The sequence below is a fragment of the Cherax quadricarinatus genome, chromosome 16, assembly GCF_038502225.1.
Source record: "Cherax quadricarinatus isolate ZL_2023a chromosome 16, ASM3850222v1, whole genome shotgun sequence".
NCBI classification, from domain to species: domain Eukaryota; kingdom Metazoa; phylum Arthropoda; class Malacostraca; order Decapoda; family Parastacidae; genus Cherax; species Cherax quadricarinatus.
Genome location: NC_091307.1, coordinates 29,122,290 through 29,135,708, shown reverse-complemented (window position 1 = coordinate 29,135,708; position 13,419 = coordinate 29,122,290). Strand labels below are relative to the sequence as shown.

General features: G+C 36.3%; 1 protein-coding gene across 16 annotated transcripts in view; it reads left to right on the top strand.

Annotated features, from left to right (window-relative positions):
- The window catches only part of LOC128688974 (prominin-1), a 1,112,830-nt gene that overhangs the window by 1,054,354 nt on the left and 45,057 nt on the right, over positions 1-13,419 (top strand). For all 16 annotated transcript variants that reach the window (XM_070085551.1, XM_070085543.1, XM_070085554.1 and 13 more), the window contains one exon: positions 10,247-10,368. In XM_070085551.1, coding sequence (XP_069941652.1) covers positions 10,247-10,368 — 122 coding nt within the window. The remainder of the gene's footprint in view (positions 1-10,246; positions 10,369-13,419) is intronic.

Genomic DNA, 13,419 nt, shown 5'->3' with positions numbered 1-13,419 from the left:
AATAAAGCCATCTTGTCCACTTGGGAACAATGCCAGTGAACCGGACTGCTTTGAGTTATTCTTCGATGAACCCCTGATGGACATCATTGTCAGGGAAACAAACACATACTGTGATTACACCATGGCAAATACAATTCTCTCGCCAAAATCACGGCTACACAAGTGGAAGGAGACAACTGTGGCAGAGATGTACCTGTTTTTTGCCACAATAATGCTTAAACCACATGTGTATAAGCACACTGTCACCACATACTGGGCAACAGAATGCCTGATTTCAACTCCAGGTTTTAGTGACATTATAGGTGTCAATCGTTTCCTGATACTGTTACGTATGTTACACTTTTCAGACAAAACCAGGCCTGACAGAAGCGACAGGTTATATAAGATCAGAAATGTGTTTATGTACCTGAAACAAAAGTGCTGCATGTATTTTTATCCCTTCAGGAAGCTTGTTATTGATGAGTCCTTGATTTTATTCAAAGGAAGACTCTCATTCAAGCAATATATACCAAGCAAGAGGAAACACTTTGGTATAAAGTTATTTGTACTGTGTGATTGCAGAAGTGGTCTAGTTTTGGATATCATTGTGTACACTGGCAGTAATACTTTGAGAGATACCATGAAGTTATTGGGTATCTCTGGTGATGTGGTTCGAACAATGATGGAACCATATCTTGGTAAGGGGCATATGTTATTTACTGATAACTGGTACACAAGCCCCTTACTCAGTGATTTCTTGCGAGTGAACTTGACAGACGTGTGTGGCACAGTGCGTGGTAATCGTAAACATATGCCAAGGTTCAACGCTGGCACTCGCAGAGGTGAGGTGCAAGCCTTTGCTGCCAATGACATCATGGCATTTCGGTGGCATGACAAACGTGATGTCACATTGTTGACATCAGTTCACAGAAACGAAATGGTACCCAGTGGCAGGGACAACAGACTACATGGACTACAACCTCAATATGCGCTTAGTGGACAAATGTGACATGAAGATTGGGTTTGCAGACTGTGTACGCAAGAGTTATAAGTGGTATATAAAACTTTTTTTCCATCTTGTTCATATCTCTATGCTAAATGCTTATAACATATACAAGTTGAAGACCAACAAAACACCAAAATATGGTGAATTTTGCCTGTCAGTAATCAGACAAATAATTGCAAAGTACCAAGGAGCAACTCCTGCAATAGACCAGCGCCCACAGACGTCATCTCGTATGAGGCCTGGTGATCACTACCCCATACAACTGCCTCCTACTACTGCCAAGAAAAATGCTCAGAAGAGGTGTTATATATGTATGCATACCACAAAACGCCCACAAACACGCAGAGACACTCGTTTTATGTGTGAGGAGTGTGAAGTGCCCCTCTGCATATACCCATGTTTCAAAGAGTTCCACAAGCTGCAGCAGTTCTAGGAACGTGTTTAGTGACTGTACATATGTATATATATTATGGAACAATAGTAATAAACATTGTTTTGTATTGTTTGTTTGTGAAACAAAGTGTATACACAAATAGTGATAAAGTTTGTTCTGTTATTGTGTTGTAAACAATGAGTGTATATTTGAAGAATGCACCTTACATTGGTCTCACAGGCCACATAAGTTACCTGGAACAGAAAAATATTGAAAAATGCAAGAAACCTTTGAATTAGAGTAAATAAAAGAATACCGGGTGGGCGGCAGTCGCCGCTGTTGCCGTACGCACGTCACTTTCTGCAAACTTTGCGGCTCTATATCTCGGTAAGTACTGATGGCAAAAATTTTTTTTTAGGCTTAAAACACTACTAAAAATATTCCTAACATTTTCATAAGAAAAAATAATTTTTTTTTTTTCAAATATTTGGCGACATAGAATGACAGTTTCAGAGAGGGGCCTGAAACAGTCAAAGGGTTAATGCTTTCACTGTTAGTTCCATAATATTATGTCTTGGAAGCCAGTGTTGGTCTCGTAATACTATGCTGGCAGACATACATGTGAGAGAATGGGTCTGTGTGGTTACTGTGTGCAATATAAAAAAAATGGGGGGGCTGCAGTGCATTGTGGGAGTGCTAATTCAGTACACCTTGGTCACCAAACCTAGCGGTAAGGAATGCCTCACTTCCTGGCGAATTGGGACTCTTCCCTTCCCAAGTGATAGTTCTAACACAGATTGAAGTGTCAGTGAAGATGAATCTCATGGTTTTGAAGAGTTTGTGACCAAAAGCAATGCCCAGGATACTAGAAATAGTGCTGAAAACCCAGATGACCATCAACCTTCCACCTTTGGTGATGGGCCATCTCATTTATGTTTACTTGTACCACAGCACAAGAGGAAACTCATATTTTCCCATGTCTCAAAGAATAAATGAGTGTTTATTCATGTATTCACAAATACAGTTACATAGATTAAGTGCCCTTAATACATATATACGTATGGTGCATATAGTGTACGTTACTATTATATTGTACATTATTATTTTTATTATTTTTCATCACTAGCTAATGAAATACCTCCAATACTCTATACTTCTTTCTTACTGCTATTAATTGCTCATAATTTTAAATTACAAGTCAAATCTTACTCCAAATTAATAATATTCATTATTCTTACCTGTCCATTTAATTTTGTTTATCACTACTTGTTTTTTTTAGTCACTTTTCATTGTGTATGCAATTAGTGTATATTCCAATTACTTTTTTGCAAGTACCAAAACTATCTTTTGCTAGCTAGTACCAACTACCTCATTTTTTTTACTTTTATTGTGCAATAAACTGCTCAATTTATTTAATATTACAAATCAGATCTTACTCCTAAACCAATATTATTTCATAGTGACCACCTGTCCATTTAACTTTGTTTACCATTACTTAATTTTAGTCCCTTATATATTTTCTCCTTTATTTTAGCTTTATATAACTACCCTAGTTTATACATTCACAATTGTTAAAATAATCAAGGTGCTATTCTCAGGTGCTAAAGTAGAATAAGTTCACAATTTTGCCATTATATTCCAAAGCTCATTTATTTGATTACCACTTTATTGTTCACCACAACTTACATTAGTCCCTTTTATATTATTATTTTATACTATAATTCTAACTTTAAAGAATTACCTTTATAGTACTACCTACTATCATATTCCCAAGCTCCATTATTTGATTATCACTTTATTTGTATTAGTCCCTTTTATATTGTCTCCTTTATTTTAGCTTAAAAAAAACAAAAAAAAAAAAAAAAAAAAAAAATTGCCTTAGCTCATTATTTTACATTTGTTAAATAATTCAGGTGCTATTTTTTAGCTTAAGACTATTTACTTTGTTTTATACTTAATTCTAACTATAGATTCACTACAAATCTTATGATTACAAGCATTGATCCTGATACCAACCTCTTATTTAATGACTTAAATGAATCAAACAGTTACTGTAATTACTACACTGCAGAACAATCAAAGGCACTTCTCAGTGCCAACAACAACATAACTATCTTTAACTACAATATCAGATCTTTAAGCAAGCATTACGATGACCTCATAGCATTACTAAATTCCTTACATGCCAATATGTCCATCATTACACTAACTGAAACCTGGCTAAAGCCTGATAGTACAGATGTCTATGCCATTCCTGGTTACACAGCCATACACAACTGTAGGCCAGACCAACAAGGGGGTGGCACAGCCATATACTACTCAGACCAACTAGAATGTATCACTAATACTTGCACAAGGGATGAACATGGGGAATATATAATAGCCAAATTCAAATCCAAATACCTACAAAAACCTCTCACATTGATAAACATTTACCGAGTTCCACAGTCAAACATTAGCCAATTTAGTCAAAACCTAGGAAGTATGATAACTGATGCACGCATGAACAAAGATCACTTACTACTCTCAGGTGACTTCAATATAAATCTCCTGCAAGACCAGGACCCACACGTTACTGAATTCACAAACACAATGAGTAACTGTATGTTGCTACCAACAGTAACAAAACCTACAAGAGTTACAGAGACTAGTGTTTCCCTACTTGACCACATCTGGACCAACACCATATCCCCTTTAAAATCAGGCATAATTACAGATAATACCACAGACCACTACCCTACTTTTCTCATAACAACTCTTGGTAAATTACCCCAAGACACTACTAAAGTCACCTTCAGACTTCACAATGAGGCAGCCATTAATAACTTCACAACAGCAGTAGCAAACATCGACTGGCACACTGAGCTAGAAATCTATACAGATATTGACGAATGTATTAATAATTTTCTAAAAAAGACCCAATACCTCTATAACAAGCACTGCCCTAAAAAAACTAAACAGATGACAGCTAAGAGACTGAACAGTCCCTGGTTAACACCCAGCATTCTCAAATCCATAAATACAAAACACCAATATGAAAAACAGTACAGAATGGGTCGCATAACCAGAGACCAAACAAAACGTTACTCGTCAATCCTAACCAGCCTGATAAGAAGGGCAAAAAAATTGTATTATGAGAACAGATTATCCAACTTACGAGGTGATATAAAAATGACCTGGAAAACCCTATCAGAAATTCTAGGAACAAAAAAGATATCACGAAATAGCGAAATAAAATTAGCAAAATCAGATGAACCCCAACTCCCACCAACAGAAACAGCAAACAGACTCAATGACTTCTTCTCCACTATAGGACAAAACCTTGCCAATAAAATCCCAAGCTCAGATACCCCACCAAATGACTACCTCACTGGCAACTACCCGAACACACTGTTCCTAGCTCCGACTAACCCATACGAAGTCTCCCTTGTTATCAACACGCTAAAAAACAAGGCAGGAGATTTAAATACCTTACCACCCTTTATATACAAAAAAGTGTCACAAGTGCTATCACCAATCATTGCAACACTCTTTAACAAATCCATTGAATCCTCCACCTTCCCTACAGTACTCAAAATAGCAAGGGTCACCCCGATCCACAAAGGAGGAGACCAAACAGAGTTGAATAACTATAGGCCAATATCCAACTTACACCCTCTCTCAAAAATCTTCGAAAAATTAATTCATAAACGAATCTACTCCTACCTTATCTCCCAAAACATACTCAACCCCTGCCAATTTGGATTCAGGCCAAATAAAAATACTAATGATGCTATTATACACATGCTAGAACATATATACACTGCAATAGAGAAAAAAGAAGTCCCACTGGGGATCTTCATTGACTTACGTGAAGCTTTTGATACAGTTAACCATGACTTGCTCCACGTAAAATTGTCACACTATGGTATAAGAGGGCACTCCCTCAACTACCTCAAGTCATACCTCAGCAACAGAAGCCAATATGTGTATGCAAATGGGGCAAACTCTTCTGCACAACCAATTACAGTTGGTGTCCCACAGGGAAGTGTCCTTGGCCCTCTTCTCTTTCTCCTATACATAAATGACCTACCAAATGCTTCGCAATTACTCAAACCCACACTATTTGCAGATGACACTACATACGTCTTCTCCCACCCGAGCCCAGTCACGCTAGCAAATACTGTAAATACCGAATTACAGAAAATATCTACCTGGATGAGGACTAACAAACTTACACTAAACATTGACAAAACCTACTTCATTCAGTTTGGTAACAGAGCTACAGATGTCCCTCTTAACATAATGATAAACGGATCACCTATCACAAAGCTAACAGAGGGAAAATTCTTAGGAATCCACCTTGATAATAGACTCAAATTTCATACACATATACAACAAATTTCTAAGAAAATTTCCAAGACTGTAGGCATACTATCGAAGATACGGTACTATGCTCCACAGTCAGCCCTCCTGGCCCTATATCACTCTCTTATTTACCCCTATCTCACCTATGGAATTTGTGCATGGGGCTCAACAACAAGTAACCATCTCAGACCACTAATTACCCAACAAAAGGCTGCAGTTAGAATGATAACAAATTCTCACTATAGGCAGCACACTCCACCAATATTCAATACACTAAACCTATTCACCATACAAAACATTCATACTTATTACTGCACCTATTACATACATAGAACACTTAACTCTGATATTAACCCTCCCCTCAAACATCTCCTTGCCAACCTCAACAGAACACATGACCATAACACAAGGCACAGATCACTCTTTGATGTTCCTCGTGTCCATCTCACACTATGCAAAAACTCAATGCACATAAAAGGCCCTAAAATCTGGAACTCATTACCTGTAAATATAAAAGAAACACTACCTGTTTATAAATTCAAGTCTCTTCTCAAAGATCACTTACTCACCCAAAACCAAGTAAATACTGAATAACTGAACCTTATAAATTGTATATCTTAAATGTTTCTCACAATTATATCACATAAATGTTAAACCTAAAACCCAATCTAACTTTATTATTTTTTAAATACACTACCTAACAGAATACTCCATTCTACTGAATGTACAACAATGCATACAACCATATGACCTGTCTTTGTAATACTCACTTGTGCTTTATAGTAATCTGTTTACATTAAAGTTTTATCACTGATGTCATCATTGCTTAGTTCATCTTAAGTTAATTTTAAGCCAGCCCGTAATGCTATGCATAGTATAAGTGGCTTTGGCATGCTGCTCTTATCTGTATTTTTTGTACCTCTGTATGTGTGCTCAAATTTTTAAATAAATAAATAAATAAATAAATCATACATAGCAGCATATGTGTAGATTACCTAGGATAACCCAAAAAAGTCTAAGTGACTTATTTCCATGTGGTAGGGAAGATGGTATGGTTGGTGGGGAAGACAGCGTGGGTGGTGGGGGAAGACAGTGTGGGTTAGTGTAAACATGTTTTGTAAACAATATAATGATAACAGTATTTGCGTGGTTATTGTATTGCATACAATGAGTGGATATATACACATTATGCATTATATTCGACATTAAGAGCAAATTTGTGATCAGGGGCTTCAACAGTGAAAGGGTTAACTTTTTTATTCTTTCTGTATGTTTCCTTTAGATGTGATCACCACATTACAGCTGCATATTCTAATTTGAGTCTTCTATACACTGAAAAATTTGCTGGGTACATATATAGAATTTCTTCATTTGTATACATTATATGCAAGCTTTTGATAGGGTTCTTGAATTATTTATAGCTCTTTAGCGATCTTTTGCTATTTACAATCATCTTGACATTGCTTTCTTTATCAGATGTTCTTATGATTTAACCCTTTGACTGTCACAACCCCAAATCCTGAGGTGTCTCCTGGTGTCGCAAAATTTTTGAAAAAAAAAAAAATGATTTTATCTAATGAAATGATAGAGAATCTTTTCCCGATGGTAATGACACCAAAAGTACGAAATTTGATGAAAAACTTATGCTCTCACAAAGTTAGCAACCTCAGCGATAATTATGAATCGGCGATTTTGCCCACTTTGAGCCCTATTTTCGGCTAATTCCCTTGTTCCAGTTGACCAAACTCATAGCTATTTTTTAGAACTCCATTTATTCTATCGACTGAGTACAAGAAACTGCCCATTTACCAATTTCAACTACCCAATAAAGTGGTCAGAAATTGGCAATTTGGCCAGTTTCAAGCAAATTAAAAAATATGCCAATTTCAAAATAGGGTTCAGAATGAACAATGAAGATATTCCTGGCTCTAAAATAACATTTTCTTTGTTCATCAGTCATGTCTCCAGACCCCTCTGATATTACTCTTGCTTTCTATTTTGAATTTTTATTCAAACAAAAAATAGAAGATTTGCTGTTATGCAGACTGCTGCAATATTGTAATAATTGTATAAATAATATCAACCCATTCATGACTGCATATTAGAATGGCTAGTTGGACATTTATTGGAAAATGACATCATTTGTTTACTTTTGAACATAGGCAAAAATCAAACATTTCCCCTACTTTGAGCTCCATTTCAAGGTTCTTTTCATAGTAAAACCAATCAAAATCACTGCTATGTCTATAACATGTTTTCCATTCTATCAAATGAGACCAAGAAAACAAGAAAATAACCATAAAAACTATACAAAAATGCATCTGAAATTCGGCTTTTTAATCCAAAAACATGGTCGGAGTTTTTTTTCTCATTATGCACTGCGTGCTGCAGGATTTTTTTTTATATGGTGCACACTGACAACACAGACCCATTCTCTCACATGTGGTCTTACCAGCTTTCTCCTGCTTGATTTGAAGCCGCTAAAATTTTTGAGTATATACACGTCAAACACATTGGCTCGTAAGAAGTACATATATGACCGAAACAGTCAAAGGGTTAAACCCATGTGTTCTAGGTGAGGTAAATTTCCCTTTTTTATTCACCCACTTGCAATGCATGGGCTCAGATTATTGTGTTCTTTATATACATTGAAAAGGCAATACTATAGAGCACAGACTTCTTCTTTCAACAAACAGGCTGCATCCCACTGAAGCAGGTTGGCCCCAAAAAAGCAAAAAAAAGTTTCTCTTTCTAATTTTAGTAATGTATATAGAAGAAAGGGTTATTAGCCCCTTGCTCCCGGCATTTTAGTTGCCTCTTACGACACCCATGGCTTACTGAGGAAGTCCACTTCCCCATGAAGATAAGAGGAAATAAACAAAAACAAGAACTAGTAAGAAAATAGAAGAAAATCCAGAGGGGTGTGTGTATATATGTGTGTATATGCATGTATAGTGACCTAAGTGTAAGTAGAAGTAGCAAGACGTACCTGAAATCTTGCATGTTTATGAGACTGAAAAAAGACACCAGCACATCTACCATCATGTAAAACAATTACCTTCCTGGGTGGTTGCTGTTTACTAACCTATTATCTTGGTAGAGCACAGACATAAAGATTTAAAAATTGACTGTATATAGATTTAAATCTTGACTGTATATGCAATATGGCACATGTTGGTTATTATTTTTTGAAAAGCATTAACCCTTTGACTGTCGCAACCCCCAATCCTGAGGTGTCTCCTGGTGTCGCAAAATTTAAAAAAAAGAAAAAAAATTATTTTTTCTTATGAAATGATAGAGAATCTTTTCCCGATTGTAATGACACCAAAAAAACGAAATTTGATGGAAAACTGACGGAATTATGCTCTCGTGAAGTTAGCGACCGCGGCGCTGTTTACAAATCGGCGATTTCGCCCACTTTGAGCCCTATTTTCGGCTAATTCCATTGTTCCAGTCGCCCAAACTCATAGCTATTTCTTTAGAACTCCATTTTTTCTATCGATTGAGTACAAGAAACTGCCCATTTACCGATTTCAACTACCTAATAATGTGGTCAGAAATTTGCAATTTGGCCAATTTCACGAAAACTAAAAAATATGACAATTTCAAAATAAGGTCCAGAATGAACAATGCAGACATTCCTGGCTCTAAAATAACATTTTCTTTGCTCATCAGTCATGTCTCCAGGCCCCTCTGATATTACTCTTGCTTTCTATTTTGAATTTTTATTCAAACAAAAAATAGAAGACTTACTATTATGCAGACTACTGCAATACTGTAATAATTGTATAAATAACATCAACCCATTCATGACTGCATATTAGAATGGCTAGTTGGACATTTATTGGACAATGGCATCATTTATTTACTTTTGAACATTGGCAAAAATCAAACATTTCCCCTACTTTGAGCTCCATTTCTAGGTTCTTTTTATAGTAAAATCAATCAAAATCACCTCTATTTCTATAATATGTTTTCCATTCTATCAAATGAGACCAAGAAAACGAGAATACAACCATAAATACTATACAAAAATAGACCACAAAGTCTGCATTTTAATTAAAAAAAAAACGGTCGGAGTTTTTTTTTTCTCATTATGCACTGCGTGCTGCAGGATTTTTTTTATATGGTGCACACTGACCACACAGACCCATTCTCTCACATGTGGGCCTACCTGCTTTCTCCTGCTTGATTTGAAGTCGCTAGAATTTGAGTATATATACGTCAAACACGGTACCTTGTAAGATGTATATATACGGCCGTGACAGTCAAAGGGTTAAAATTTGACAAATATAGTATTAATTCAAAACTATTAGTATGAATATATTCTGGACAGAAGATAGGCAACAAATTTTCATTAATTGTGCCTCATTTTTTTTCCCAAAGACAACTGCAGTGTATTTTGACATGAGAAATGTTCACTTAACTAGTATGATAGTACTTCACTCCAGTAATGACTCCCTTGTTTAAATTTTTGCCAATGTAATTTTTACCAATATATTAATGAAAAATTTATATGTACATTTATTATACTTTTACAGAATGGCTTCTGGGCAAGTGTGGGCTGGGTCTTCTTCTTCTTCCTTCCAGCTCTGATTTTGTCTGTTCATTTGTCATCTCTGTACCGAAAGACTGAACCATACCCAGGACCTCTTAATGAATCGTAAGTTTTAATAATACTACCATAATTTTTTAATTTGCATCCTTGGTTTGTTGCTTGTATGGAGTAGAGATTTTGCAGCATCCTCGGTATTAATATAAATAATTACAGTGCTAGTGGTTGGATAAAGTAAAGCATACTAACCCTGGAGGTTTGCATCTGTTATTTTCATAGTGGTTAACATTAGAGTTACTGGAAGTGTATAATGGATGTATTGTAGCTCTAGTATTACAGTATACATACAAAAAAATCAAATCTGGCTCCCTTTTGCCCAGGAATTTGGCATTTTTCAAGGTAACCTGATTTTTGATAAGAAAATGAAATTTCTTCTCATCGATTAGATTCTTTGAACTGCCTATGGAGTACCGCATACTTTGTGTTAGTCTTATTACAAATGAGAGAGAGAGAGAAATAAAGTACAGAAAATTAATATAATTGTAAAGTGTATAGAATAAGTATTTTTTTTTATCTACATTCAACTTCTAAGTGAGCGAGGCAGAGGTGGTGAAGAAAATGTGAGTTGAGGAGATATATGGAGACAAGTGGCTTACTTCATGAAATATGACTGACTGGGTACAATGTATGGTCTGGCTGTATACATCATAGGGGTTGACTACACTACAGTAAGTCCTCTTTCGAGGCACTGTCTCAAAGTGTGATTTCATGTAAGCATGAATGAAAAGTGCATCCAAAATGACAAAGTGAGACAGGTAATACATGCCTTAACCCTTAAACTGTCCAAAAGTAGATCCACGTTCACGTGCGTAGTGCTCTGACCTTTATTTTCTCCATTGGAAAGCATGTAAAAAAATGTAGATCTACGTTTGGAGCGCTACACACATGAACGTAGATCTACATTTGGACAGTTTAAGGGTTAAATCTTAAGAGAGAAGTATAATGTGTGAAACTTGGGTTAGTGTCATTCATGTATTTTCTCTGTCTGCTGACCAGTATAAGAGCAGTGCCGCCGCCCCCCCCCCCCCCAGACTCCCTCCATTCTTGGTAAGCGAGTAAAAGGTCATGTCCACTAGACAGCATATTTTTACCTAACTAATGTTTCCAAAATTTATATAAATTATGAAATCATTATTTATCTAAAACCCCTGTACTAAAGGTTTAAAGAGAACCTTCAGCACATAAATGTCAGGATTCCAAAGTTTAGAAGAAGATTGACTTCGTTCAAATTATTAACCCCCATTGGTAATAACCTCTTGCATTATTGTAATTACACTGTAAGTGCACATTCCTTACCTATATGTATTTGCCTCTATGTAGTTTCAGGGGTTGAGTCTTAGCTTTTGGTCCTGCTCCTCAAGTTGCTGCTTGCCAGGTTCACATATTACTAGCCTTGTGGGCCCTGTTGTACCTATTCTTAAAACTATATATGGAGTCTGCCTCCACCCCTTCTTCACTGAAGTCATTCCACTTTCCAGTCACTGTGCCTCTAACAGTGATGTATCTACTCCAGCTGTATTTTTGCAATTGTTAAATATACTGGTGATTGAAAATAAGAGTACCCTAAATGTTTAAATGAGAAAATTGTAAATTGATGTATAGTATGTACAAGCTGTTGTAACACTGGCTGACTGCCTAAACACATTGCATATTCTAGAGACTCCCCACACCTTGCTAGGTAAGGCAGAGTTGTTTATTTGGCTAATAAAATGAGGGAACATGTATGGGTAAGTGTGTTGCAAGGGTTGACCTATTATGTTAACCTCATAGCAGTAGTATTTTGAGGGGAGATGGAGACATTCCATTCACCTGCTGACTCAGGTTTCAGTTTGGCCAAAGTTGTTGATGCAACCAACTAATTTACTTTTTTGTTAACCCCTTGAGGGTCCGTGCTGTAGATCTACGGCTTTACGGTGAGGGTCCAAACAGTAGATCTACGTCATGAGCTCAGCTCACTCTGATAAGCTGTGAGCAGTAAATTTTGGCCTTGATATGAGAGAATACATCTATGTGGTATGTGCGCACCACATAAAACAAATCCTGCAGCACATAGTGCATAATGAGAGAAAAAATGAGACCACAATTTTTGATTAAAACAGCTATTTTGCAGTGTTTTTTCGTATGTTTTTTATAGTTTATTTGCGATTTTATTACTTATTACCAAACCTCTTTCTACACATAGCTCAATTAAAGGCTCCCCATTTTCATTTACCCCTGGCATTCCAGATTTACTTACTACTCCCTACACAACATTTTTTGTCCACTTTAGCATTGAAATTACCAACCACCATTACTCTCACACTTGGTTCAAAACTCCCCACGCATTCACTCAACATTTCCCAAAATCTCTCTCTCCTCTACACTTCTCTCTTCTCCAGGTGCATATACGCTTACTATAACCCACTTTTCACATCCAACCTTTATTTTACTCCACATAATCCTTGAGTTAATACATTTGTAGTCCCTCTTTTCCTGCCATAACTTATCCTTCAACATTATTGCTACTCCTTTAGCTCTAACTCTATTTGAAACCCCTGACCTAATCCCATTTATTCCTCTCCACTGAAACTCCCACCCCCTTCAGCTTTGTTTCACTTAAAGCCAGGACGTCCAGCTTATTCTCATTCATAAGATCCACAATCATCTCTTTCTTATCATTTGCATAACTTCCACTTTGACAATTTTCTTCTTATTCTTTTTAGTAATTATTACAGGAAAAAGGGTTACTAGCCCATTGTTCCCGGTATTTTAGTAGACTTTTACAACACGCATGGCTTACGGAGGAAAGATTCTTATTCCACTTCCCCAGGGACATAAAAGGAATAGTAATAAGACCAAGAACTATTAAGATAAAATCAAAGAAAACTTAGATGAGTGTGTATAAATAAACATGTACATGTATGTGTAGTGTGACCTAAGTGTAAGTAGAAATAGCAAGACGTACCTGTAATCTTGCATATTTATGAGACAGACAAAAGACACCAGCAATTCTACCATCATGTAAAACAATTACAGGCTTTCGTTTCACACTCACTTGGTAGGATGGTAGTACCCCCCTGGGTGGTTGCTGTCTACCAACCTACTACTATATTTTATGAA